This window comes from Symphalangus syndactylus, chromosome 3, assembly GCF_028878055.3.
Source record: "Symphalangus syndactylus isolate Jambi chromosome 3, NHGRI_mSymSyn1-v2.1_pri, whole genome shotgun sequence".
NCBI classification, from domain to species: Eukaryota; Metazoa; Chordata; class Mammalia; order Primates; family Hylobatidae; genus Symphalangus; species Symphalangus syndactylus.
The window spans coordinates 130,831,659-130,857,447 of NC_072425.2; the positions used below are offsets into that span (position 1 = coordinate 130,831,659).

General features: G+C 41.1%; 1 protein-coding gene across 24 annotated transcripts in view; it reads right to left on the minus strand.

Annotated features, from left to right (window-relative positions):
* The window catches only part of USP28 (ubiquitin specific peptidase 28), an 80,312-nt gene that overhangs the window by 27,132 nt on the left and 27,391 nt on the right, over positions 1 to 25,789 (minus strand). For 11 of the 24 annotated variants that reach the window (XM_055273183.2, XM_063635314.1, XM_055273189.1 and 8 more), the window contains 8 exons: positions 17,283 to 17,388; positions 16,221 to 16,380; positions 9,910 to 9,996; positions 9,083 to 9,220; positions 7,603 to 7,676; positions 6,547 to 6,626; positions 4,859 to 5,007; positions 2,906 to 3,033 (listed from right to left, as the gene is read on the minus strand). In XM_055273183.2, the coding sequence (XP_055129158.1) occupies positions 2,906 to 3,033; positions 4,859 to 5,007; positions 6,547 to 6,626; positions 7,603 to 7,676; positions 9,083 to 9,220; positions 9,910 to 9,996; positions 16,221 to 16,380; positions 17,283 to 17,388 (922 nt within the window). Of the gene's footprint in view, positions 1 to 2,905; positions 3,034 to 4,503; positions 4,581 to 4,858; positions 5,008 to 6,546; positions 6,627 to 7,602; positions 7,677 to 9,082; positions 9,221 to 9,909; positions 9,997 to 16,220; positions 16,381 to 17,282; positions 17,389 to 25,789 lie in introns of those variants that run through there. The other 13 variants (XM_055273193.2, XM_055273184.2, XM_055273194.2 and 10 more) reach the window with 4 other exon arrangements.

A 25,789-nucleotide genomic window follows, 5' to 3' on the forward strand; every position in this document is an offset into this window, starting at 1 on the left:
ACACTGCTCATGGATTGAAGGACTCAATATTATTATTATTTTTGAGATGGAGTCTCACTTGTTGCCCAGGCTGGAGTGCAATGGCGTGATCTTGGCTCACTGTGACCTCCGCCTCCTGGGTTCAAGCAATCCTCCTGCCTCAGCCTCCCAAGTAGCTGGAATTACAGGTGCCCATCACCACGTCTGATTAATTTTTGTATTTTTTAGTAGAGATGGGGTTTCATCATGTTGGTCAGGCTGGTCTCGAACTCCCTACCTCAGGTGATCCACCCGCCTCAGCCTCCCAAAGTGCTGGGATTACAGGTGTGAGCCACCATGTCCGGCCGAAGGACTCAATATTATTATTAAGATGTTGGACCAGGTGTGGTGGCTCACGCCTGTAATCCCAGCACTTTGGGAGGCCGAGGCGGGTGGATCACGAGGTCAGGAAATAGAGACCATCCTGGCTCATACGGTGAAACTCCGTCTCTGCTAAAATACAAAAAATTAGCCGGGCGTGGTGGCGGGCACCTGTAGTCCCAGCTACTCGGGAGGCTGAGGCAGGAGAACGGCATGAACCCAGGAGGCAGAGCTTGCAGTGAGCCGAGATCGCGCCACTGCACTCCAGACTGGGCGACAGAGGGAGACTATGTCTCAAAAAAAAAAAAAAATCCCAATAGCCGCTGGGTAGAAACTGACAAGCTGATCAAAATTTACATAGAAATGCAAAGGACCAGAATACCTAAAACAATTTTGAAAAAGAACAAAGTTGGAGGATTCATACTATCTGATGTCAAGATTTACAATGAAGCCATAGTAATCAAAACAATATGGCACTGACATTAGACCAGACAACAGACAGAACAGACTCCAGATATAGACCCCTATGTATATGTTCAATTAATTTTTGACAAAGTGCCAAGATAATTCAATGGGGGAAAAGGAAATAAAAATCAAAGGAAAAATAAGATATTCCTACACACTCACTAGATGGCTAAAACTAGAAACACTTATAATTCCAAGCACTGGCAAGGATGTAGAGCAAATGGAGCCCTCATACACTGCTAGAGGGAATGCAAAATTGTATAGTCACTTTAGAAAATAGGTTGGAAATTTCTTATAATGTTAAATATACACTTTTCATAGAACCAAGCAATCCTACTCCTACATATTTTACCCAAGAGAACTAAAAACTATGCCAAGGATTATATGTGAATGTTCATGGCAGCTTCATTCATAATAGCCTAAAACTAGATACATCACCAAATGGTGAATGGAAAAAAAACAATGCAGTACATATTACAATAGAATATTACTCAGCAATAAAAAGGAGCAAATTACTTATATATGAACAACATGGGTGAATCCCAAAAACATTATCCTAAAGAAAGGACACAACCAGAACAGGGTACCTACTAAATATTAATGTTACTAATGCCACATTCTAGAAATGGTAACATTATAGGGTCCAAAAACATTAAGTGGTTGCCAGGACGTGGGGATGGAGAGAAAGGGATTGATCACAATGGGACAAGGAAGACCTTTTGGGTGCTGGAAATGTCCTACATATTGACTGTGATGGTGGTTATTTGACTGTATATTTGTCAGAACTCAACTGGTTATATGCCTAAAAATAAACCATGGGATAAGAATGACTACATAAAAAATAAGTAAAAGAGGCCATGGCTCATGCCTATAATCCCAGCACTTTGGGAGGCAGAGACGGGCGGATCACAAGGTCAGGAGATTGAGACCATCCTGGCCAACATGGTGAAACCCCATCTCTACTAAAAAATACAAAAATTAGCCAGGTGTGGTGGCGCGTGCCTGTAATCCCAGCTATTTGGGAGGCTGAGGCAGGAGAATTGCTTGAACCCGGGAGGCAGAGGTTGCAGTGAGCCAAGATTGTGCCACTGCACTCCAGCCTGGGCAACAGAGCAAGACTCCATCTCAAAAAAAAAAAAAGAAAAGAAAAGAAAAGAAAAGAAAAGAAAAGAAAAGAAAAGAAAATCAAGCCATCACACCCAGTTTTTTTTTGTTGTTTTTTTTGTTTTGTTTTGTTTTTTTTGAGACAGGGTCTCACTCTGTCACCCAGGCTGGAGTGCAGTGACATGAACAGGGTTCACTGGCCCCACCAAGTACCTAGGACTACAGGTGCACACCACTAAACCCAGCTAATTTTTTTAAAGAGAGAGGGTTTTGTCATGTTGCCCAGGCTAGTCTTAAACTCCTGAGCTCAAGCTATCTGCCCTCCTTGTCCTCCCAAAGTGCTAGGATTACAGATGTGAGCCACCATGCCTGGTCTCAACCAGACTTTTATAAAATTAAAATTCTAGGCCGGGAGTGGTGGCTCACACCTGTAATACTGGCACTTTGGGAGGCCAAGGCAGGTGGATTACCTGAGGTCGGGAGTTCACGACCAGCCTGACCAACATGGAAAAACCCCGCCTCTACTTAAAATAAAAAATTAGCTGGGTGTCGTGGCGCATGCCTGTAATCCCAGCTACTTGGGTGGCTGAAGCAGGAGAATCACTTGAACCTAGGAGGTGGATGTTTCGGTGAGCCAAGATCGCACCATTGCATGCCAGCCTGGGCAACAAGAGCAAAACTCTGTCTCAAAAAAAAAAAAAAATTAACATTCTATAATGCAAGTCTGCTAGGAGCCCCCCACCCCTGTAATTCAGGTAGTTCCTACCCCCAAAAGGAGGAGGGCTTTCACCTAAAGTTGCTTCTAGAGATCAGAAGCAACATGAGCACAACCCTGGGAGGTCTCAGAAAAAGGCAAAAACCCTCAACCTAGACTGATAGAATCCAAATTTGCATATTATCATGACTCCCAGGTGATTCCTATGCACACTGTACTTAGTACATGCTCATCTCTACTGCTGTAATACATCAGGAAAAAAAAAATCAGCCAAGAACTCACCTGTCCATATAAATAATCTGAGGAAATTCCAGCTTATTGTGAATTTTCTCTGGCTGCCCAAGGGACTGATTAAACTCAAATCTTGAGAGTTCAAAGGTCAGCACTGGAGGTAGCTTTGTAAACCAACGCTAGTGTTAAGAGTAGAAATGTGAGAGAAAGAAAAATTAATTTTAGGAAATAACAATAGCCAGATTTAAAATATCTCTCATCAAACTTTCTTCCTTTGGTATAGAACTTATACTCAAGGCAAACTCATACTAGAACTTCTTTTATCCCAAACACTAAAGGGAATGAACACTTAGAATCTCATTTTCTTACAGAATATGGTTCAACATTCCTCAAGACTCCAAATTTACTAGCCAGTCAACAGAATTTTACTCAACTATCATCCTCAGAATAAACCACCCTTGAATATGCGAACTGCACTAAGCATCTACACAACTCATTCATTACATCATCAGTATTCAAAAGAGGTTTAAAAACAGCCAGCCTAACTACAGAATATGAAATTATGACCGAAGCAGCATGTAGCTAAAGAGACAACTCCATGTGCCAGCTAAAAAGATTCATATGTGTACATGTATTACATGCTGTTTTAATCTATTAACCATAATTTGAATCTCATTTATATATACAAAGGAAATTTGAAATAGCCTCATGGTTTTACAATTTCTCAATTTCTAAGAAAAATCTCTGAATTTCAAAAATTTACAGAGGTCTCATAAAGAAGCCAGTCAAATCAACCTACGATGTTACTTGAGTTTCAAGGAAGGAAGGCACTGACATAAAAAAAGACTCAACTGTCAGGGATCACAGGTGAGGAAAAGCTAAATCAGATTTGGCTTTTCTATTCAATTCACCTGTATGTCTGAGGTTCCTGTCAACAGCTTTAAAATGTTTCCTTTACCACAAGTGCAAGCAACATTTCCTTCACATACCCTGTCAGCATAATGAGGTGAATTCAGACAGGCTGTGAGACCACCTCAGGGTGAAATCTAAATGAGCATGACAATTTTGTTGTTTTGTTTAATTTTTATAGAATTCCCATCCTGGAATACAGGTCTCCACAGGCCTAAGTATAGCTGGTGAACATTGCCTCTTTTGTAAGAGAATGCACCAGGTTTGCACAGATGGTACATATGACATAATTCCTCCATTAGGAATCAGTTTTTCCTTGAAAAGCCAGGGAGGCAGTAGCTCTCGGAGTTCCAACACTGCTCTACAGTGAATGTATTTTCATATGGCTCATGTTAGGCTCCCTATTTTAATTCAGGAAAGCTCCCTTTCTCCTATAAAGAGTTGGACTCACATATAAGCCACAGTTTTGTCTCAAAATGCATGATCAATGGAGAACAATCCCAACTGTGTAAAGAATTATGTTACAAATGCTATTCACTAATTCTTAACCTAACTGAAATACTGAGCTGTTAACTACCCATGCTCTCCCTTTAACTTCCCCCTTCTTTCCAACCCAGAAAAAAAAATAGATAAATAAATAAACAAATGAAAATTAAATTTTAAAAATGTTAAAGCAAAGGCAGAATTTACAATTGAGAACAGTAAATACTATAACAGGGAAAATATTCTAAATGGCATACCATAGGAGTTAATCACTGTACTTTTACCCTCCGAAAATATGGAGGCAGTGGGTTCTCCCTACTCAGGTACAGGTAGGCTTCAACAGAAAGAGAGAAACTTGATCATACTTAAAACATCAGAAGCAGCATACAACCTTTACACGAGTAACTCAAATTCATAGTTTTAGTAAAAATTTTATTTATCAAAGTACTGATACTCACTGACTCACATCAACTGATGAGAGACTTAAGACAAATTCAAGTTCTGCTAAGTGTAAAGTTACTTAATATGTGATGGGAAACTAGTCTGCCCAAAAGCTCACTCCTACTTAACTGGCTTTGTCACTGGCACAGCAAATAAAGATCTCCAACGTACCTCTTGTCCATACTTCACTGAGTGATCGGAGGGAAGAAGCTCAACATCACCCTCCACCATGGCCCCTTCCAAACACTCGTCTAAGTTGCGATAACCGTTTACCTGAAGAGGATACTGGCCGAAGGTCTCATTGTTACAAAAGGGTTTTCCTAGGCAAAGAGAGAGACTTTTTAAAAAAGACATCACTATGACTATCTAAAGCCTATCTTCTGGCTCCACAGAGACAACATTTTAAATTCAGCAACTTCCTGATAGCTGGTTAGAAATGCACTTAAGCCTTTATAGCAACCTCTAGTGAGCCAGTTAATCCAGACACTGAACACTGAAAACCAGTAACACTGGAAAAAGGCCAGGAGCGTGGTGGCTTATGCCTGTAATCCCACCGCTTTGGGAGGCCAAGGTGGGAGGATCACTTGAGGCCAGGAGTTTAAGACCAGCCTGGAAAACATAGTGACACCCCTGTCTCTACAAAAAATAAAAATTATCCAGGTGCAGTAACACACGCCTGAAGTCCTGGCTACTCAGGAGGATAAGGTAGGAGGATTTCTTGAGCCCAGAAGTCCAAGGTTACAGTAAGCTATGATGATGCCACTGAGCTACAACCTGGGCAACAGAGCAAGAACTTGTCTCAAAAAAAAAAACTGCAAAAAGAAAGACAACCAGACATTATGTACTTCCTAATCAAGAGTTTTCTCACCACCTGTGAATAGTCTTGCCAAAAAAAGCCTTACCTAAGTCTAGTCAAATCCCTAGCTCCAACTACCAATTTATAAGAGGAGAAGTAGAGAGGAACATGGGGATATGTTAAAATATGTTAAATATGTATCAGAGGACATGCAAACAGCAAAATTTCCAACTATGGGAAATGCTACAGAACAAACAACACAGTTTCTCCAAAAAATACATTTCAAGGAAAAAACGATGGAGGGGAAGCCTACAAATATTCAGTCATAAATGAATCACACACTGGAGTCCTGATTAAAACAAACTCTAAAAATAAATGTTCCGTTTTTTAAAAATTATGAAAACAAATTAGAAATCTGAACACTGACTAGATATTTGATAGTTTAAAATGCTATTTTTCAGAGTCATATTGGTATTGGGTTATGTTTTAAAAAGAGTAACAGATTGGTAAGAGTGGGGTGAGATGGGGAATGACTGGCTGTGGGCTAAGGCCACAGCCTTAAATTTTAAAACCTTCATGGAGGTTTTAAAATTGCTCTATTTGAATGTATTCTAAATTCTTCACAATTAAAAATAAATTACGTGCCTAGCATGCAGCTTAGATAAATAAGCCTTCAGAGTGAAAAGCCTCTAGTCTAGAAAAACATTTTTGGCAGTCTCACTCAATAAAACCTTTTGAGATTAGGTATTGTATTAGAATAAGCAACACAGAGAAAACTGAGTAAAATCACTATTTGACATTAATGTCAGATTTGGGCTGTGCAAGTATTAATATGACAAATCTGAGATAAAGATTGTGCACATTTTACAGATGAAGAGACTGAGGATCCAGAAGCTCCCATAGTTTAACCACAGTTAAACAGATACCAAGAGGCAGAACCAATATTCAGACCTGGGTACTGCTGACTCTCAAGCCTATTCACTGCATACTGCCTCCTCAAAGGGACACAGTAATAAAGATACGATCAAAGGTCTAGAATTAAAATTCAGAGCAGAGAATTTACCTTCACGAACCCCTTCAGTCAGGAAAGTACCATAGAACAGCTGCACCATTGGATTTTCAGATTTGTTCCTGGGACTGCTGCTTTTAGGAAAAGGAGACAATTCTGGATTGTTTGGATTAAAATATGCGCTACATAAAATCCAAGCATCATTCAAAAGCAAAAATAGTGCATTTTCATCAACCCCCAAAGAGCCAGGTATGATCTAAATAAGTAACAATTAGTTCAGTTCAAATATTATTTATTGAACACCTTCTTGCGAGCATTGTGTTAAACTCTGAAGACACAAAGACAAGAAGGCCCAATCCCTGGACTTAAGGAGCTTAAAGCCTAATAGTGGAGTCACACATGCAGACAAATATGCTTTCAGTATATACATCTATATCCAATGATAGATGTATACAAGGTATAGAAGTAGTATAAAGGTAAGAATGAACTCTGTTGCAGTTTTACAAATAAATACAAAAAATTTTTCTCCATGGTACAACAGAAATAAAAAGTTTCTTCTTACAAGTCCATCTTAAATTGCTAACTATGTTAAGGTGCTGTTTCCCAAACTATTTTATAGTTACAATTCTTCTACCGAGAATTGAAACCATTTAAAACACAGATTTCTCAGAGGGATATCTGTATTGTGCCCTGAATTTCACTTCTCAGTGACTGAAATGACTATAGCGTATCCTCTACACATTCTAAGTAGACCTCAAAAGGGATCTTAAATTTAAGTATCCATATTATACCATCGTGTTCACAACAGAGGTTGATTTGTCCTTTTTACAAATACATTTTACAGCACATGCTGAGTTTACTAACAAAGTTAACAGTTATAGTCCTTTAGTTAGAAAAAAAAAAAAGCTGCAGGATAAGATGACTGCTATATCCTCAGAGGGGAAAGCTGAAGGCGACAGTGATACACGATGAGGACTACCTCAGTGGTTATCCCAAGAGGTATGGTTAAAAACCAGCAATTTCTAGTTAAGGAGAGTAACTTTCCAGCATATAATTCTCACTGGCCCACTGTGAGTCGGAAGGATGTACAAACAAACCCTCAACACTCACTTAACATTAACAGCTAGCTGGAATGCGTCCTCTAGCCAATCCAGGAGCTTGTGTGTGAATTCACTCACATCTTGCTATAAGAGAGGCACAAATTGCATAAAAGTTAGATGCAATACTAAGAGAAATTAAAATTTATGCTTATCCCACCAATGAATTAAGATTATACTACTATAAAAGCATTTCTTTTCTTTTTTTTTTGTTTTGAGACAGGGTCTCACTCTGTCGCCCAGACTGGAGTGCAGTGGCGCGATCTCAGCTCAATGCAGCCTCCACCTCCCAGGTTCAAGCGATTCTCCTGCCTCAGCCTCCCAAGTAGCTGGGATTACAGGCACATGCCACCACGCCCGGCTAATTTTTGTATTGTTAGTCGAGATGGGGTTTCACCACGTTGGCCAAGCTGGTCTTGAACTCCTGACCTCAAATGATCCACCTGCCTTGGCGTCGCAAGTGCTGGGATTACAGGCATCAGCTATTGCGCACAGCCTGAAAGCATTTATTTTTTGGGGCTGAATATCATGAAAACATAGGAACACTGAAACCCAGCTACTATACATAAAAAAGAAGGTGCACTAAGCAACCCGTAAGTTGTAGCTAGAAGGAAGCTGGAACTCTACTACTTCCAGTCACACCTATTTATGACAAAGAAAGTAAAATAAACAAAATTTTCAAAGTAGGACTTTTTAAGAAAAAGGCCCAAGGAACTCTGAACAATACAAAGATCTGAATAAAGAAAGAAAACTTCAATGTTTTGAGAATTTTGTGGAACTGTAGGACCTTCAAATAAAGAAAGGAAAAAAAATCATATGAGGAAGAAGCTGATCTAATTAATGACAGCTTTGTTTTTGTTTTTAAATTACTTTTTCAGAGACAGGGTCTCACTCTGTCACCCAGGCTGGAGTATAGTAGCGCAATCACAGCTTATTGCAGCCTCAAACTCCTGGGTTCCAGGGATCTTCCTGCCTCAACCTCCCGAGTAGCTGGGGACTACAGGTGGGTACCACCATGCCTGGCTATTTTTTAATAGGAGGTAGGGAAAGGAAAGCCTAGAAGAGAGAAGGTGCTGAGAAAGGCTCCTGAACTCAGGTTTAGATAGTTTTAAACATACAATTTCCATCTGGACCATTCCAAGACAAAGGTGCAGACAAAGAACTACTTTTCTTGGTATCCCTTTTGTTATAGCTCATTGAGGTATTTTCCAATCTCCTTTCTACATCAATAGCCCCTGTATAATTCTACATTCTTTCTACTATTTCTTCTTCTCCTTACAACTGCCAGCCCCCGTGCAACACACGCACACTCTCTCATACACACATGCTTTCTCTCTCACCACCTGTTCTGTAGGCAAAATAAAAGTCAGAAACGAGCATCCATAGTCTTGCTTAGTCATGTTCACAGCTTGTTACGCAGTTGAAATAAAGCAGTACCACATTAACACTGACAAGGCATGACTTCAAACTCAAGAACAAGGCTTCTTCTGTACCTGCTGTTCCTCAGATGATCGGAATGCTCCCTTTAATAGATCCAGGGCTGCAGACGGGTCTACAAATTTTCTATTTGATCCCATCATTAGAGCAAACAAATACTGAAGCTCTTGCATAAACATGATATTTCTCTTTTCCTGTAGAAAACACAGCACATGTACTCTTACGACATCTCATTTAGAAAATCAGAACGTGTAAAGAAAAAAAAGTTGTCAATAATCATGCCCTCATTTATATTTACCTAGATCTAGATCAAAGTCACAGGGCTATGTATGTTACAGGGACTCTGGTAAGGACTGCACTCTAAACTGAAGAATAACTATGTAGAAGCCAGAGACAGCACTGTTGGAAAAACAGAAATGTCCACTTTCTGAAGCTGCTGCCCTTCCTCTCATGAGGAAAATGCATTGCGCCAAGGTGGAATCCTGGGAAGGGTTAAATTGCTAGGAGGAGGCTACGACCTTTGGCAAAAACAGAATAAAATAGACTAAGAAGGCTCGGTCTCTGGCATCAGGGCATCTCTCCAGCATCACATCACTTGAGCAGCTCAAGCAGAGAAAGGATACAACAAACACAACAGGTATTCAGGGTCTCCCCACCCACATATTCTTGGAGCTGTTTTTCTCATTTTATTTCTACTTAATTTTACATTTTTGCATACCCTTATATGTTATCCCAAAAAAGGAAAATGAGCCATTTAGAAATGAAAACAAATATTAGCACAAGCCAAAGAGTATCACGGATATCAGCTTTAGGCAAAAATCTAGAAGCCTTAGGGATGAAAGGGACTAAACAACAGTGAAGAAATTCCTTGACACCAACTTACTGTATGACTTCGACAATTTTCAAGTACATTTTGTGGCAGACTATAACTGAGAACAAGTCTTCGAAATTCAGGCAATTGAAAGAGAGACTGAAATAAAGAAAGAAAGGGATTCATAGCCTTTCCTGAAAAATTAACTGCAGCAACATATATATTTTTCACTTCAAATATTTTATTTCATATTTAAAAGTATGTAAAACTATCAACCTGGTAATTTGACTTATGTTATTTCTAAGGAAATGATGGTTGTGCACAAAAAATTAGCTCAAAGAATATTAATACTTTTAGGTAAAAAATAGAAACAACCTAATGTCCAACAAAAGGAGTAGCTTTTGTTTTGTTTTGGTAGAGACCGGGTCTCCCTATGTTGCCCAGGATGGTCTCAAACTCCTGAGCTCAAGTGATCTGCCTGCTTTGGCCTCCCTAAGTGTTGGGATTACAGGCATAAGCCACCAAGCCCAGCCAAAAGAAGTAGTTTATATAAACTATACTACATTTATACAATAGACTATTAAGAAGTCATTGAAATAATATTGTAAAAAGTGTTTATAAAATGACCTACTATATAAAGTGAAAATGAAAAAAACAAGAGCTATGTGTATCAACATGGATAAACCTCAAAAATACATTTTGAGTGAAAAAAAGTTACAGAAAAAAGTATTATACTGCTTATATTAACAACATGTAAAACAATACTACATATTGTTTAGGGATACATCCATGAGTGGTTATGACTGTGGGAAAGGGAGGATGTCACAACAGGAACTCAATAGAACAGAAATTTGTAACATTAATTTTTTAAGCCAGGTGGTTAGTATAGCAGTGTTTACTATTCTCCACTTCTTGTCATAATATTGTATTTTTTAAAAGTTTAACAGCAGATGGTACAACTGGAGAGACGGATTCTTTTTATTATTTGCAAATCACATTTTTCTACTATGAATACCTTTCATAAGTTAATTTTCTTTAAAAATATCTCCTGTATGAATATACAACTCCTCATCCCAACATGCTCCTCAAATGAAAACCCTCTCAGGCCTGCACGGTGGAACTCTCGAAGAAGCATCCTAGGTAGATAATAGGCAAAACTTTGGAATTAGAACTAAATAAAACAGCTTCTTGGTATTCTAAAAGCCCCAGGTATATTTCCTAATGTCAACCAAAGAATCCAAGTGTCGGTACTGACTAGAGCCCACGTGCACCTCTCTGGCTTCCCTCACTCTAACACAAGCCTTGGTGGGATTCAGCCAACAAAGTGAGTGTTACCCGAAATGGAGTGTAAACCCGGGTCATGCTGCACCAAAGTTCTCTCTGGAACCAGGGCTTGGCTAGTGAGCTCTATCCTCAGCCACTCTCTTCTCTTCCACCTCACCTGTCTACTTAACACACTTGCATTCCTACTCTGCTGGCTACCCTGTGACATTCTTGAGTTTCTATTCTGCTGTGAGAAAAATGGCTTTACATTCTCAGCCACTTAACTCCACCTCTTCACCATTAGGAAAATCGGGCTTTGCCATTATTCTTAAAAACCACATTAGGCTGGAAGTGGTGGCTTACGCCTGTAATCCCAGCACTTTGGGAGGCTGAGGTGGGTAGATCACCTGAGGTCGGCAGTTCGAGACCAGCCTGACCAACACGGAGAAACCCCATCTCTACTAAAAATACAAAATTAGCCGGGCGTGGTGGCATGCCTGTAGTCCCAGCTACTCGGTAGGCTGAGGCAGGAGAATCGCTTGAACCTGAGAGGCAGAGGTTGCTGTGAGCCGAGATCACGCCATTGCACTCCAGCCAGGGCAACAAGAACGAAACTCTGTCTCAAAAAAAAAAAAAAAGAACAACAAAAAACCACATTGAGTGTGAGCTAATACTATTCACATCTCCCAATTTATTCCCTACCCAACCGCTGCTGCTTCTGTGTTTTCTGCGTCACTTCATTACATCCTCCTCCCCCAGTCACCAATGTTTAGAACTGCAGAAAAATCCTTGAATCTTTCTCCTAGCCATTCACATCTAGTAAGTAACAAGTCCCTTGGCCTCTGACTCTGGGTGCTCTTTATAACCTAACTGCTTTCTCCCCATCAGCGCCCCATCAGCTGCCCTAATCCAACTCCCATCGCCGCTTACTTGAACATGGTCTCTCTGCTTCCAGAACTTCCCTCCACCAACTCACACTTGCTCACAACTGCCACGCAGTTCCTTGTAAGTACCTCACTAAAATGGTGAAAATAAAGCTCCCGATTCACTGAAGACTGTCATCTAGTAACAGCTTTCCTCACTCTCCCAAGTCCTGACATCCTCCTAGGTGACTAGAGTCAACATCCAATCCCTGAGGACATCCTGTCAGTGCTGCCTTGAGAATATATCAAGAACTCCAACTCTTTTCTATTTCCAGGGCTACCAGTCCAGTCCGAGTCACCATCACTCTTCATGGATGACAGCCATGGGTCTCTCCCTGTGCATCCTTGCCCCTCCATCCTCATCTCGCCACAGGAGCCAGAGGGAGACTCTTAATACTTCAGCCAGAGTCGATCAGTCTGCCACTGGGGACCTTCAGTAACTCCCTGTCCACTCCGACTCTCCTCTCCAGTGACCCTCCCTTTGCTCTTGGCATCTAGCCACTTGGACTCTAGCATGTTCCCTGAACACACCAAGCCCATTCCCACCATGAAGCCATTGCTCTATGTGTTCCTCTACCTGGAATGTTTTTTTTATCCCAACAACTGCCTGGTTCACTCCCTTGCCAGTCTCACCCCCTTCCCCACCTCAGTGAGGCTCATCCAACACCACAGTTAATACTGCAACCTGTTCCCACCTCTCCCGCAGTTCCAATCTCCCTAACCTTGTTCTTTTTTCTACTGGACCAATCACAGTCTAATGTATTATACACATTTTATTCAGCTAGTTCATCATTCTGTTAGTTTTTAGTTTACTGTTCATTTTCTATCTCACCTCATGAGAATTTACATTCCATGTGGGCACAGTTGTCTTTGTTTTGTTCACTCCTACATCAAGGGCCTAGAACACTGCTAGAAACAGAGCAGGTGTTCAACTGTTTGCTGAGGGAACACGCATGCATCCAGTCTGGAGATCTCTCGGCTTCTTGGGCATCCCATCTCTAGTGACACATTCCTCCACTCCATCTCTATCTACACCCACATCCCAGGCTGCACCCAAAAATACACCAACACTTGAAAGGTGTCAGTTCGCAGATTACACGTTCAGAAAAGCTCACTCTGGGACCATTACATGTCTTCTTTGTGTCCAGTTACCTGCAGGATACCTGTTCTTTGACTTCCGCAGGGGCCCAAGCAAATTGATCTCTTTCCTGGCTCCCTAACAATCAGTTCCTTCCTATCTTCATTTCTTTCTCCATCTAGCTTTGATGCTACGGTCTTAACTACCCTTCATTAAATTCACAAAGTGCCCTTTTGTCCTTTGATCACATACCCAGCAAATGCTCCAAACTAAATGAGTTGAGTTCTCCATGTAAGAGGTTCAAAGTGCTGTCAAGAGGATGTCCTGATAGAAACTGAACATTTTCGTATCACTACACATTTAAAGCCAACAATTTCAAGCAGATCTTCAAATTTTTGGAAATCCTACTACTGTACTCTGGTGCCAACTGGTTCTCCCACCATCTCCAACAACTATTTCAAACTTTCACTCCCTTTAAAATCTGACTGTCACTTCTCTACTGTCTCAAACAATAGCTGCTTATTTCACAGAGGAAAAACAAAGACTAGACACTACTTCAACTCTAATTTGCAGTTATCATTTCTTCCTCTTCCCTTCCCATTATTCTCCTGTCCTTTTCCTTGTTAAGGCCGACTCCTCAGATATACTTTCTATGCTGTCTGCTCATGCTGTCCCAGAAGCCTTACTCAGCTATCTTCTCCATCTGCTGGCTCTTGTCCACCCTCCACAGGAGTGAAGGCTAATGGGGGGTGGGGGGGGGTGTGAATCCTGGGAACATTCTCTTTCTCTCTCTCTATCCTTTCAGATAGGAAAGAACTGACATGTTCCACATTATCTTCCTACGTTCTATTCTCAACACAGATGCCAGTGATCCTTTTAAACTGGAAGTACGATCATATCACTTCTCTGCTCCAAACCTTCCAATACATTCCTATTTCATCTACAATTCCCAAATCTTCATCATGACCCCAAGCTCTCCCACTGCACCTCCACCACCTTTCCTATCCCACTGCTATCAGGTCTGGATCACTCCATCTTAGCTATTTGCTATTTGTCAGACACATTAAGCAAGCTCCTGAACCTCAGTCTGCTTATTTGCTGTTCCTTGTCTGAAATGTTCCCTATGTAATTAAATAGCTCATTCCCTGGCCACCTTCAGACCTCTGCTCAAATTCCCGCCTCATCAGAAAGGCCATCCCTGACCCTCTGCCCTCTCCAGCTGAACCCTGTCCAGTCCCCCAGACTCATTCATTCATCTTTACACTTATCACCTCCTGATGTTTTGTTTACTGTCTGTGCCACTCTTTCCAAAGTAAACCATGAGAGTATGGGCTTTGTTTTAGTCACTGCTGTTTCCCCACAGCCTAAGACAGTGCCAGGCACATAGAAGCTGGATGTAGTGGATGTGCAGAAAGGGAGAATTCCATTTTTTCGCTTGAGCAGCTGGGTAGGTGCCATGTACCATGATGCAGAAGACTACTGTGGTGAGCACCAAGGGTTGCATTGGGGCTATGTAAGTTTAAGATGCCTGATCGATTAGACTTCTAGAGAGCCACTACACTCTAGTGAATTCATTCACTCCCTTGGTTTTATTGCCATCTATATGGTACTGATTTCCAAAACTGTATCTGGAGCCCAGCACTTTTTCTGAAGTACAGATTCATATAATTATCTGCCTACATGGTATCTCCTTAAACTCAACTCATTTAAGTTGGAGGATTTGCTGGGTATGTGATCAAAGGACAAAAGGGCACTCTGTGAATTCAATGAAGGGTAATTAAGACCATAGCATACACAGGCACAGGCACCTCAGACTTGGCATATCTAAAACTGAACTGATCGTGGGGCATGGTGGCTCATGCCTGTAATCTCAGCACTTTGGGAGGCCAAAGCAGGTGGATCACTTGAGGTCAGGAGTTCAAGACCAGCATGGCCAACATGGTGAAACCCCATCTCTAATAAAAATACAAAAATTAGCCAGGTGTGGTGGCACATGCCTGTAATCCCAGCTACTTGGGAGGCTGAGGCAAGAGGATCTCTTGAACCTGGGAGGCAGAAGTTGCACTGAGCTGAGACTGCGCCATCTTGTCTCAAATGAATAACTAAATAAATAATAAACATAAATTTTAAAAATGAAGACATTGCGCCAGGCGCGGCAGCTCACACCTGAAATCCCAGCACTTTGGGAGGCTGAGGCGGGCGGAACATCTGAGGTCAGGAGTTCGAGACCAACCTGGCCAACATGGCGAAACCCTGTCTCTACTAAAAAATTAGCCAGGTGGCCAGGTGCGGTGGCTCACGCCTCTAATCCTAGCACTTTGGGAGGCCGAGGCAGGCAGATCACATGGTCAGGAGTTGGAGACCAGCCTGACCAACATGATGAAACCCCATCTCGACTAAAAATACAAAATTAGCCAGGTCTGGTGCTGCATGCCTGTAGTCTCAGCTACTCCAGAGGCAGGAGAATTGCTTAAACCTGGGAGGTGGAGGTTGCAGTGAGCCGAGATCGCACCACTGTTGCCTGGGCAACAGAGCGAGACGCTGTGTCAGAAAGAAAAAAAAAAAAACCTGAACTGAAACCCACTCTTAACACACACCCAAATTATTCCTCCTCCAGGGTCAAATGGTACTATAATCCACCTGGTTACTCAAACTAGAAACCTCATAGTCTTACTCAACTACTGCAGGCATATCCTGTATCCAACTGCCCACCAATCCTGTAGATTTGTTCTCCTCAGCGCCTCAAAAATGCATTCACTTCTCTCCTTCCACAACTTCTGCCACTTCTCTACTCCAGGCCACCACGGTCGCCTACCTGGATAGCTATGAGAGCCTTCAACAACTGATTCCTCCTTATTCACTCTCACTGCTATAATACAGTATTCACTAAATGCTTATCCAAAACACTTATTCAATATATTTACAACCACAGCAGATTTCTTTTTAGTACTGCCCAACTTAGACATCAAAGCATCTAAATCCAAACACAATAACGCCAGAAAAACTCCCCAATTGTAAATATCTGTTTTAATCCTTTGAAAGCTATGTTTCTACTTTTCAGTTTAATAAATTACAAAGTTATTTCCAAAGGACACAGGTATCTCTTAAAAATATCATACCTGAATAACAGCACTAAACCAACATGTATTGCCAACATTTTTCAGCCCAACTGGCCAACCATCAACTCTCCTCCAGTCATTGGGATTGGGGTTTTCTCCCCAGACTTCGCAGCGTTTTCTCTTTGAGCGTTTAGTTTCTGCAGAGGTTGCTTCGTGCATCCTATATTGTGCAGCATGCCACACATCAAAAAAGAAAATAGTTAAAGAATAATATAGCATATGGAGGATGCTATAACCTTTCATGGATAATTAAAAACGCCAGAAAAAGTATTTACTGGATAATCCCTAGTTATATACGGAACTGTAAGACTGTAATGCAACTGAAATGCAAGATTTATACATAGAAATGTTAATCCTTCCATAACAGACATTATTACTAATAAGGTCTATGATAGAACTGAGTTGAAATTCAAGACTACTTAAGGCTACCATATTAGAAATTTTAGATTTCAACACAGTGTACTATCTAAGACCTCACCATCGAATAGGGCAGGAGAGACACTGTGCTAAAGATAAGAGCCTCCAAATTGCCCAGGACATAAAACACAGCCCTGTGTTCCCTGAAATAAACATCTCAGCAGTGTGAGGGAATAAACATGTCCAGAAACTGATAGGCCACCACTGGAACTGGATATTGGTGAACAGTACCAAACAATCACCCAATTAGTACCAGTTCAAAAAAATAGATTCCTTGATCACTTATGAGACAGGGTAGTTGAATAACTTTCACTTAAAAATATGCAACAGCGTAACTCTCAAAGTTTATAAAAGAGAATATACATTTAGCAGATACCTGGACTAGGTTGTTTTTAATTCACCCTAGCAATTGTAAACTGAAACACCTTGCACACTCCTACTCAAAGACACAGGATGCAATAAGACCCCGTTCAGCTGGCTTTTTCAAAAATGAACCAAAGAGTAAGCTAATGCGAAATCAAAATTTCTCCTAAAAGAAATTTCATTCAGGTGCTTAACAGAATTATTCCTGAGTGGCATTCACAGAGCTACTGCCTTCGACATACACACAATGTGGGGGCAAGGATTATAAGTTAAATCAATAACCTGTTAAGATCTCTTCCATCAGCTTGAATTTTGGGGGACTCCAGTAGACTCAAAGCAATGGCAGCCTGAAGATCATCTTTGTTATCATGAGTAAGGTCTATCACTTCTGTAAGATAAACAGAAATTTAATTAGTCTATATATAGAAAACACTGCCCTTCTGTAATATAAGAAAAAGGTAAAGACATACTCCCTAGCTTTCACTACAACAATGGCTCAACTGTGTAACAATTTTATTACCCTACTGCATAGTCAAATGAGTAACTTCAGCTACACTGTAACCTTAGACTAGCCCACAGTACAGAAATAACAAGCTGCAAAAATCAAATGAACCAAATACCCTCTTTTGTATTCTCACTCCACAAAGTCAAAAGTAGATCCCATACATGTGGGTTAAATAGTCTCTATTTTCACAAAACATCAGCCAAATATCAAACATCCAGGGAACAGATATTTTCAATCTCATACAAAATATTCCAGAGAATAGGGATATACTCCTCAACTAGTTAAGAACGGTAAGAGAAAGAAAAAGTGAAACTCACATGTGATACAAAATACTCACAGATACAAAATACCTAAACAAAATATTAGCAAATAGAACCCAAAAATATAAAAAAAAAAATTACATATTAAGACCAAGTTGGCCGGGTGCGGTGGCTCACGCCTGTAATCCCAGCACTTTGGGAGGCCGAGGCGGGCAGATCACGAGGTCAGGAGATCGAGACCATGCTGGCTAACACGGTGAAACCCCATCTCTACTAAAAATACAAAAAATTAGCCAGGCATGGTGGCGGACACCTGTAGTCCCAGCTACTCAGGAGGTTGAGGCGGGAGAATGGCGTGAAGCCGGGAGGTGGAGCTTGCAGTGAGCCAAGACCACGCCACTGCACTCCAGCCTGGGCAACAGAGCGAGACTCGATCTCAGGAAAAAAAAAAAAAAAAAAAGACCAAGTTGAGTTTACTGCAGGAAAAAAAAAATGAGTTAATACTAGATGGAGCAGTAAAATTCACTGTCTTAACAGTTAAAAGAAAAAAAGATCATCTTAACAGATACAGAAAATGTATTTGATAACATTCAACTTTCTTTCAGGATAAAAACTCAAAGCCAACTAGGAAGAGAAAAAAATATCCTTAGGCTGAGAAAAAGTATCCATGAGAAGCCCATAGAAAACTTTTATACTTAATGGAGAAACATTCACTTTAAAATCAAAACTGGGACAAACACATCTATTATCACTGCTTTTATTCACCATGGTTCTGGAAGTTCTAGGCAGGCAATAAATACTTTTGGGCATGGTGGCTCACGCCTTTAATCCCAGCAGTTTGGGAGGCCAAGATGGGAGGATCAATTGAGGTCAGGAGTTTGAGACCAACCTGGCCAACATGGTGGAACCTCATCTCTACTAAAAATACAAAAAATTAGCTGGGCGTGGTTGCACGTGCCTGTAATTCCAGCTACTTGGGAGGCTGAGGCAGGAGAATCACTTGAACCCAGGAGGCGGAGGTTGCAATGAGATGAGATTGTGTTACTATACTCCAGCCTGGGCGACAGAGTAAGACTCCATCTCTAAGAATATAAAGACTGGAAAATAAGAAGCAAAGCTGTCATAATTCATGGATAATAATCACCTACAAGGGAAACCCAAAATAATCCACAGCTACTCTGGGCACACTGCCTATGTGGTAGCCCTATTCCACAGGAGCAGTTAAAAAAAAATAAAAGACGCTGGAAGCGGTGGCTCACGCCTATAATCCCAGCACTTTGGGATGCCAAGGCAGGCAGATCACCTGAGGTCAGGAGTTCGAGATCAGCCTAACCAACAAGGAGAAACCCCCTCTCTACTTAAAATACAAAATTAGCCGGGCGTGGTGGTGTATGCCTGTAATCCCAGCTACTTGCGAGGCTGAGGTAGGAGGACGGCTTGAACCCGGGAGGCAGAGGCTGTGGTGACCCAAGATCGTGCCATTGCACTCCAGCCTGGGCAACAAGAGCGAAACTCCATCTCAAAAAAAAAAAAAAAAAAAAATTAAAAAAGATTTTTTTAAACAAAATAAAACACAAATATTACAAAACTCTAGTAATCAAGACTGTGTGCTGCTGGCATAAGGAGACATATACATCAATGGAATAGAATTTATAGTCCAGAAATAAACTCTTACATTCCCGGTCAATTGATTTTTGACCTAAGTACTAAGACAACTCAAGAGGGAAAGAATATCTTTTCAACAAATGGTGCTGTGACAACTGAACACCACATGCAAAAGAATAAAGCTGAACCCCTACCTGGCCTCACATACAAAAATTAAGTCAAAATGGATCAAGTCCTCAAGATGAGAGCTAAAATATAAAACTAGAGGACGACACAGGTGTAAATCTTCATGACCTTAGATCAGGCAACGGAATCTTAGATGACACCCAGAGCATAAGGAACCAAAGAAAAAATAGATTAAAAAATCCTTTGTGCTTCAAAGGACACCATCAAGAAGTAAAGAGACTGCCGGGCATGGTGGCTCACGTCTGTAATCCCAGCACTTTGGGGGCCCAGGCGGGTGGATCACGAGGTCAGGAGTTCGAGACTAGCCTGACAAAAATAGTAAAACCCCATCTCTACTAAAAATACAAAAAAATTAGCCGGGCGTGGTGGCAGGTGCCTGTAATCTCAGCTACTCGGGAGGCTGAGGCAGGAGAATCGCTTGAACCCGGGAGCTGGGAAGCGGAGGTTGCAGTGAGCCGAGATCATACCACTGCACTCCAGCCTGGGCGACAGTGTGAGACTCCATCTTAAAAAAAGAAAAAAAAGAAGAGACAACTCACAGAAAGGGAGAAAATATTTGCAAAACATGCATCTGATAAGAGATCTACACACAGAACATACAAAGAACTCCTGTAACTGAATGAAACACACAAATAGTGATTTCAAAAATGGGCAGAAAATCTGAATTGACATTTCTCCAAAGAATACACAAGATAAATGACCAATAAGCATAAGATGCTCAACATCACTAATCATCAAAAAAATGCAAATCAAAACCACAATGAGATATAATTTCACACCCACAGGGACAGCTATCAAAAAATAATATTAATAATAAAACTGGCAAGGATGTGGAGAAACTGGAACCTTTGTGCACTGTTGGTGGGATTTTAAGATGGTGCAACTGGCCAGGTGCGGTGGCTCACGCCTGTAATCCCAGCACTTTGAGAGACCAAGGTGGGCAGATGGCTTGAGCTAAGGAGTTCAAGACCAGCCTGGGCAATGTGGCGAAACCTTGCCTCCAAAAAAAATTCAAAAGAAATAAAAATAAAAAATAGCTGGGCATGGTGGTGTGTGCCCATAGTCCCTGGTACTTGGGAGGCTGAGGCAGGAGAATCACTTGAGCCTGGGAGGTCAAGGCTGCAGTGAGCCCTGTTGGCACAACTGCACTCCAACCTGGATAACAGTTGAGACTCTGTCTTAAAACAAACAAACAAACAAAATAAATAAATAAATAAAATACGGCCAGGCATGGTGGCTCATGCCTGTAATTCCAGCACTCAGGGAGGCCGAGGCAGGCAGATCACTTGAGGTCATGAGTTCGAGACCAGCTTGGGCAACATGGTGAAACACTGTCTCTACTAAAAATACCAAAACTTAGCTAGGCGTGGTGGGACATGCCTGTAGTCCCAGCTACACAGGGGGCTGAGGCACGAGAATCACTTGTACCCGGGAGGTGGAGGCTGCACTGAGCTGAGATTGCGCCACTGCACCCCAACCTGGGCGACAGGGCAAGACCCTGCCTCAAAAAAAAATTAATAAATAAATAAAATAAAATAAATGGTGCAACTGCTACAGAAAACAATATGAAAGCTATTCAAAAAATTAAAAATAGAACAACCATATGACCCAGTAATCCTACTTCTGGGTATATATCCAAAAGAATCTAAAGCAGGGTCTTTTTTTGAGAGAGTCTCACTCTGTCACCAGGGCTAGAGGGCAGTGGGTACAATCTCAGCTCACTGTAGCCTCAACCTCCAGGGCTCAAGGGATCTACTTGCTTCAGCCTCCCAGGTAGCTGGGACTACAGGCATACACCATCACACCTGGCTAATTTTTCTATCTTTTGTAGAGACAGGGATTCACCATATTGCCCTGGCTGGTCTTAAATTCCTGGGCTCAAGCTATCCACCTGCCTCAGCCTCCCAAAGTGCTGGGATTACAGGGATGAGCTACAGTGCCCGGCCTAAAACAGGGTCTTGTAGAGATATCTGTACATCCAAGTTCACAGCAACACTATTGACAAGAGACAAGAGGTGGAAACAACCCAAATGTCCATTAATGAATGGATACACAAAACATGGCATATACATACAATGGAGTATTACTCAACCTTAAAAAGCAAAGAAATTTGAGGCATGCTGTAACATGAAGTCTGAAGACATTCTGTTAAGTGAAATAAGCCCACTGCAAAAGGACAAACAGTGTATTCTACTTATACGAGGTTCTCAGAAATTCACAGAGATAAAGAGTAGAATGCAGGAGAGAAAAAATGGGGGTTACTATTCAACGCATACTGAGTAAAGGAAAATGTTCTGGAAATGGATGGTGGTGACAGTTGCACAACAATATGAATTCATTTAATACTTCTGAACTGTACATTTAAATAGTTAAGATGGCAAACTGTATGTTTTACAAAAAAAGACTGGAAAAAAGAAGAAATACTGTCACATGCTACAACATGGATGAAACTTAAGACAGATATTATGCCAAATGAAATAAGCCAGTCACAAAAAGACAAATACTGTATGAGTCCACTTACATGAAGTATTTAAAGTAGTCAAATTCATAGAAACAGAAAGCAGAATGGTAGTTACCAGGGGTACAGATATGCAATATGGTAACATTCCGGGGGTTGTTTCACAACAATTTGACTATTCTTAACACTACTGAACTCTACATTTAAAAATGGAGAAAGTATTTAAAAATCAAATATTTGAGATATTCTTAGATTTTATGTAATGTGTTTTTTACTAAAACAATAATTTCAAGTAATAAATTATCCAATTATCAGGCTGGGCACTGTGGCTCACACCTGTAATCCCAACACTTTGGGAGGCTGAGGCAGGCGGATCACCTGAGGTCAGGAGTTTGAGACCGGCCTGGCCAACCAACGTGGTGAAACCCAGTCTCTACCAAAAACACAAAAATTAGCCGGGTGTGGTGGCATGTGCCAGTAATCCCAGCTACTCGGGAGACTGAGGCAGGAGAATAGCTTATACCCGAGAGGCGAAGGTTGCAGTAAGCCGAGATCATGCCACTGCACTCCAGCCTGGGTGACAGAGCGAGCCTCCTTCTCAAAAATAAATAAATAATCCAATTATCACTATAACTATCCCAATTACCATAATTATGATAGAATATTACCATTCTATTTCCAGTTATTTTTACCAAAATAATGAATCTAGGTAACAGTCATCAATGGCTGCTGAAAATGCTAAGTGAGAAACTTCATAATAGATGAATTAAGCTGACAATACCTAAATACAATTACGATTTTAACAACACAAAGAGGGCAACCAGACATTATATGCTTCTAAATGTAACAAAATAGAAGATATATACACAACACTACCTATGACACAGTCATGCCAGATAAGTATCTACATTTATAGGAAAGACATGAGACAGAAAAATCCACTGAAAGATACCACAGTAATACAATCGCCAAACTCCAGAATGTGTGAAAGCTGACATAACAAAGGACTTGATTTCTTTGGATATTAAGCTGCAAGAAATGGGGCAGGGGGGTGGAGATTTATAAATAAAGAGAGTCTTAAAAGACACCTCAAACATACTTAATGTTCTAATTTATCTGGAACATTGTTCTTAACAAAAACTGCAAACACTGTTAATGAGATAACCAGGGAAATTTCTACACGGGGTATTTGATGAGATTAAGGGATTACTGATGATATTAAGGGATTATTTTTAGTGTGATAATGTCGCAGTTTCAAAAAATAAACAGTCCTCTTTTAGAAATGTTACCCAAAAAGCTAAATACAGAATTATCATATGACCCAGCAATTCTATTTCTAGGGATATACACAAAAGAACTGAAAACGGATACTCAGTTAAATAGACACTGGCTTTATCATGACAGCGATATTCACTCACTGAATATGCCCATTACCCAGGTCATGCTGGTTAAGGACACCCCTTCAGTGTGGACCCCTCATACAACATGACTGTAGCAAAATGGACAAACAGTTCTGGAAGCCATATTAGATTTGCTATCTCAACTTCCTCTCATGGGTCTTACAGATGCTAATAAAAAAACAACAGGTTTATTAACAGGAAAATGGTGAAAGGCAGATGGGAAAAGTCAAAAGACAAAGGTGGAAATGTTTAAAGGATTATTAAGGAAGTGAGTAAAGAAAACACTGATAGGGTGAAACTAAAGGGAACAAGAAATTTTGAGATCACACAGAATTGATACTGCAGATCAGTGGGGAATTACAGTCTTTCAATTAAACATACTGATTAAACATTTTAATACAGCATTACCAAAGGTGGGTGGACCAAAGAGAACTCTGCTGATTAACCAACATTAAACGGCTTCAAACAAGTTTCTTGCATTTACCCCAGTTTGGAGAAACCTTATAAGCTGAAAGGCAGAGACCACAAAGAGAAAGATGATCAACAATTGTGTGGGGCAATGTTGAGGCAGGTTAATCAAGATAAAGACTGACAAACAGCCAAGAGTACTTTGGTTCAATCCCTTGCTGGGGACCCAAAGCCTTATGTACGCCAGTGGTGAAGGGGTAAGGGTGTGGAGTAGAAACCTTTCTGTGGCTTCGGGACACAGAAGCACAATGCACTGTGATTTCAAAACCTGTTGATAAAGTCCTAATGGAGGCTATACTTAGGAAAGTAAGGGTTGATGGAATTAGGATAAAATTTTATAGGCGAGTTGGCATATCTGAACCTGCTTCAATGTGAACTGGTTCCATCTTTTCTACTTGATTGTATTATGGGGATGGATACTGTATCTGCCTGGAGAATGTTCCCTCTACCTACTCCTGTAAAACAGAAGGCACGTAAACTTGTCCTTCAAGCAATAATAATTAGACATGCTAAATGGGAACCAGAAAGATTCCCTGAGCCTACACAACAGAGAATTGAAGCTGAAGTGCTGGTAGGGAGAAACTGATTGTGGAGCGTTTACCAGGTCTTATGGCACAAGCCTGTGAGTGCCTCCCAGAGACGACTCCTGAGACTTTGGACTAGAGAATTACCACTTGAGGGGCATTTATGACCTTGCTATGAGACATTAATTGAAGCTACCCCTATAATTGAGGACATAAAATAATCTTGAAACCTGAAATACTCATGCTGTCTTGCTGGGGGATGTCAGAGAAACACTTCAATGAGGATGGCAGTGCCCAAGAGAGTTCCATAATAAAATGGAAATGGTTTATACAGGATCTTGCTACCTGGAGAATGCAAGGAGGTCTTTGCATTCTCCAGGTAGCAGAAAGCCTCTTTTCCCCTAGGACTGACTCCGGAATTGTGTGAGGAGCTGCTGGATCCTATCCACACTTGGACAGTTTCCCAATAAACAGCTCCCAATAGACCAACAAAGAGCTGCTTGGTTTGCAGATGGCAGTTCCAAGGTGAATGGACAACACCCTATTTGGAAGGAAGGACGCCAATGGGATCAAAGAAGGTAAAAACCAATCAGCAGCATGTGTTCATTGCATGCTGTTTTTCTAGCAGTGATGGAAGAATTGAACAGCGATAAAAGCCTGTGTTAGGCTTTTTACTCACTCATGGGCAGTGGCCAGTGGCCACATGATCAGGCAGGAGAGCAATGGAAACCTGGCCTATTAAAGGGATGTCCGTATGAGGCATGGCCCTATGGAAATTTGAAGGGTGCATTAAAATAGGACATGTCAATGCCAACCAGAAGAAATCCCTTAGATGAGTTGATATGGGAGTACTGCAGCAGTGCAGAGATGGGCTGAGTCTAGACATGTTCCGTTTCCACCCTCTCAAAAACAAAATGCCAATAAGAACTGTTCTGTCTGCCAGGAAGAGAAAGATACTGCCGACAGCTATGGAGAGATTCCCTGGTGGCAAGGCCCTGAACGCTGCTGGCCAGTGAGACTGATGCTGGTAACCCTAGGTGACTACAAATGGGTCCTGACAGGTATAGACACTGACCCTGAACTGGGCTTTACTATCCCAACAGATCATGCAAATGCTTTCAGTGCTAAAGAAAAACAGTTAACAGAACCATTTAAAAATTTCCACTTTCCTGGAGTGAGCCCTTTGACTCTCCCCTTCCCCATTCTTTTGTTAATTAACCTAATGTTTTTATTAGCATCTGTAAGACCCATGAGGGGAAGCTGAGGTAACATTTCACATGAGAAGGAAGGGTGACAATTTCCCAATCTAAGATAACAAATTTGAGAGCAATGGTTACTCTCAAGCCCTGTTAAAGAGAGTATAAATAGGTAAAAAATTATTTT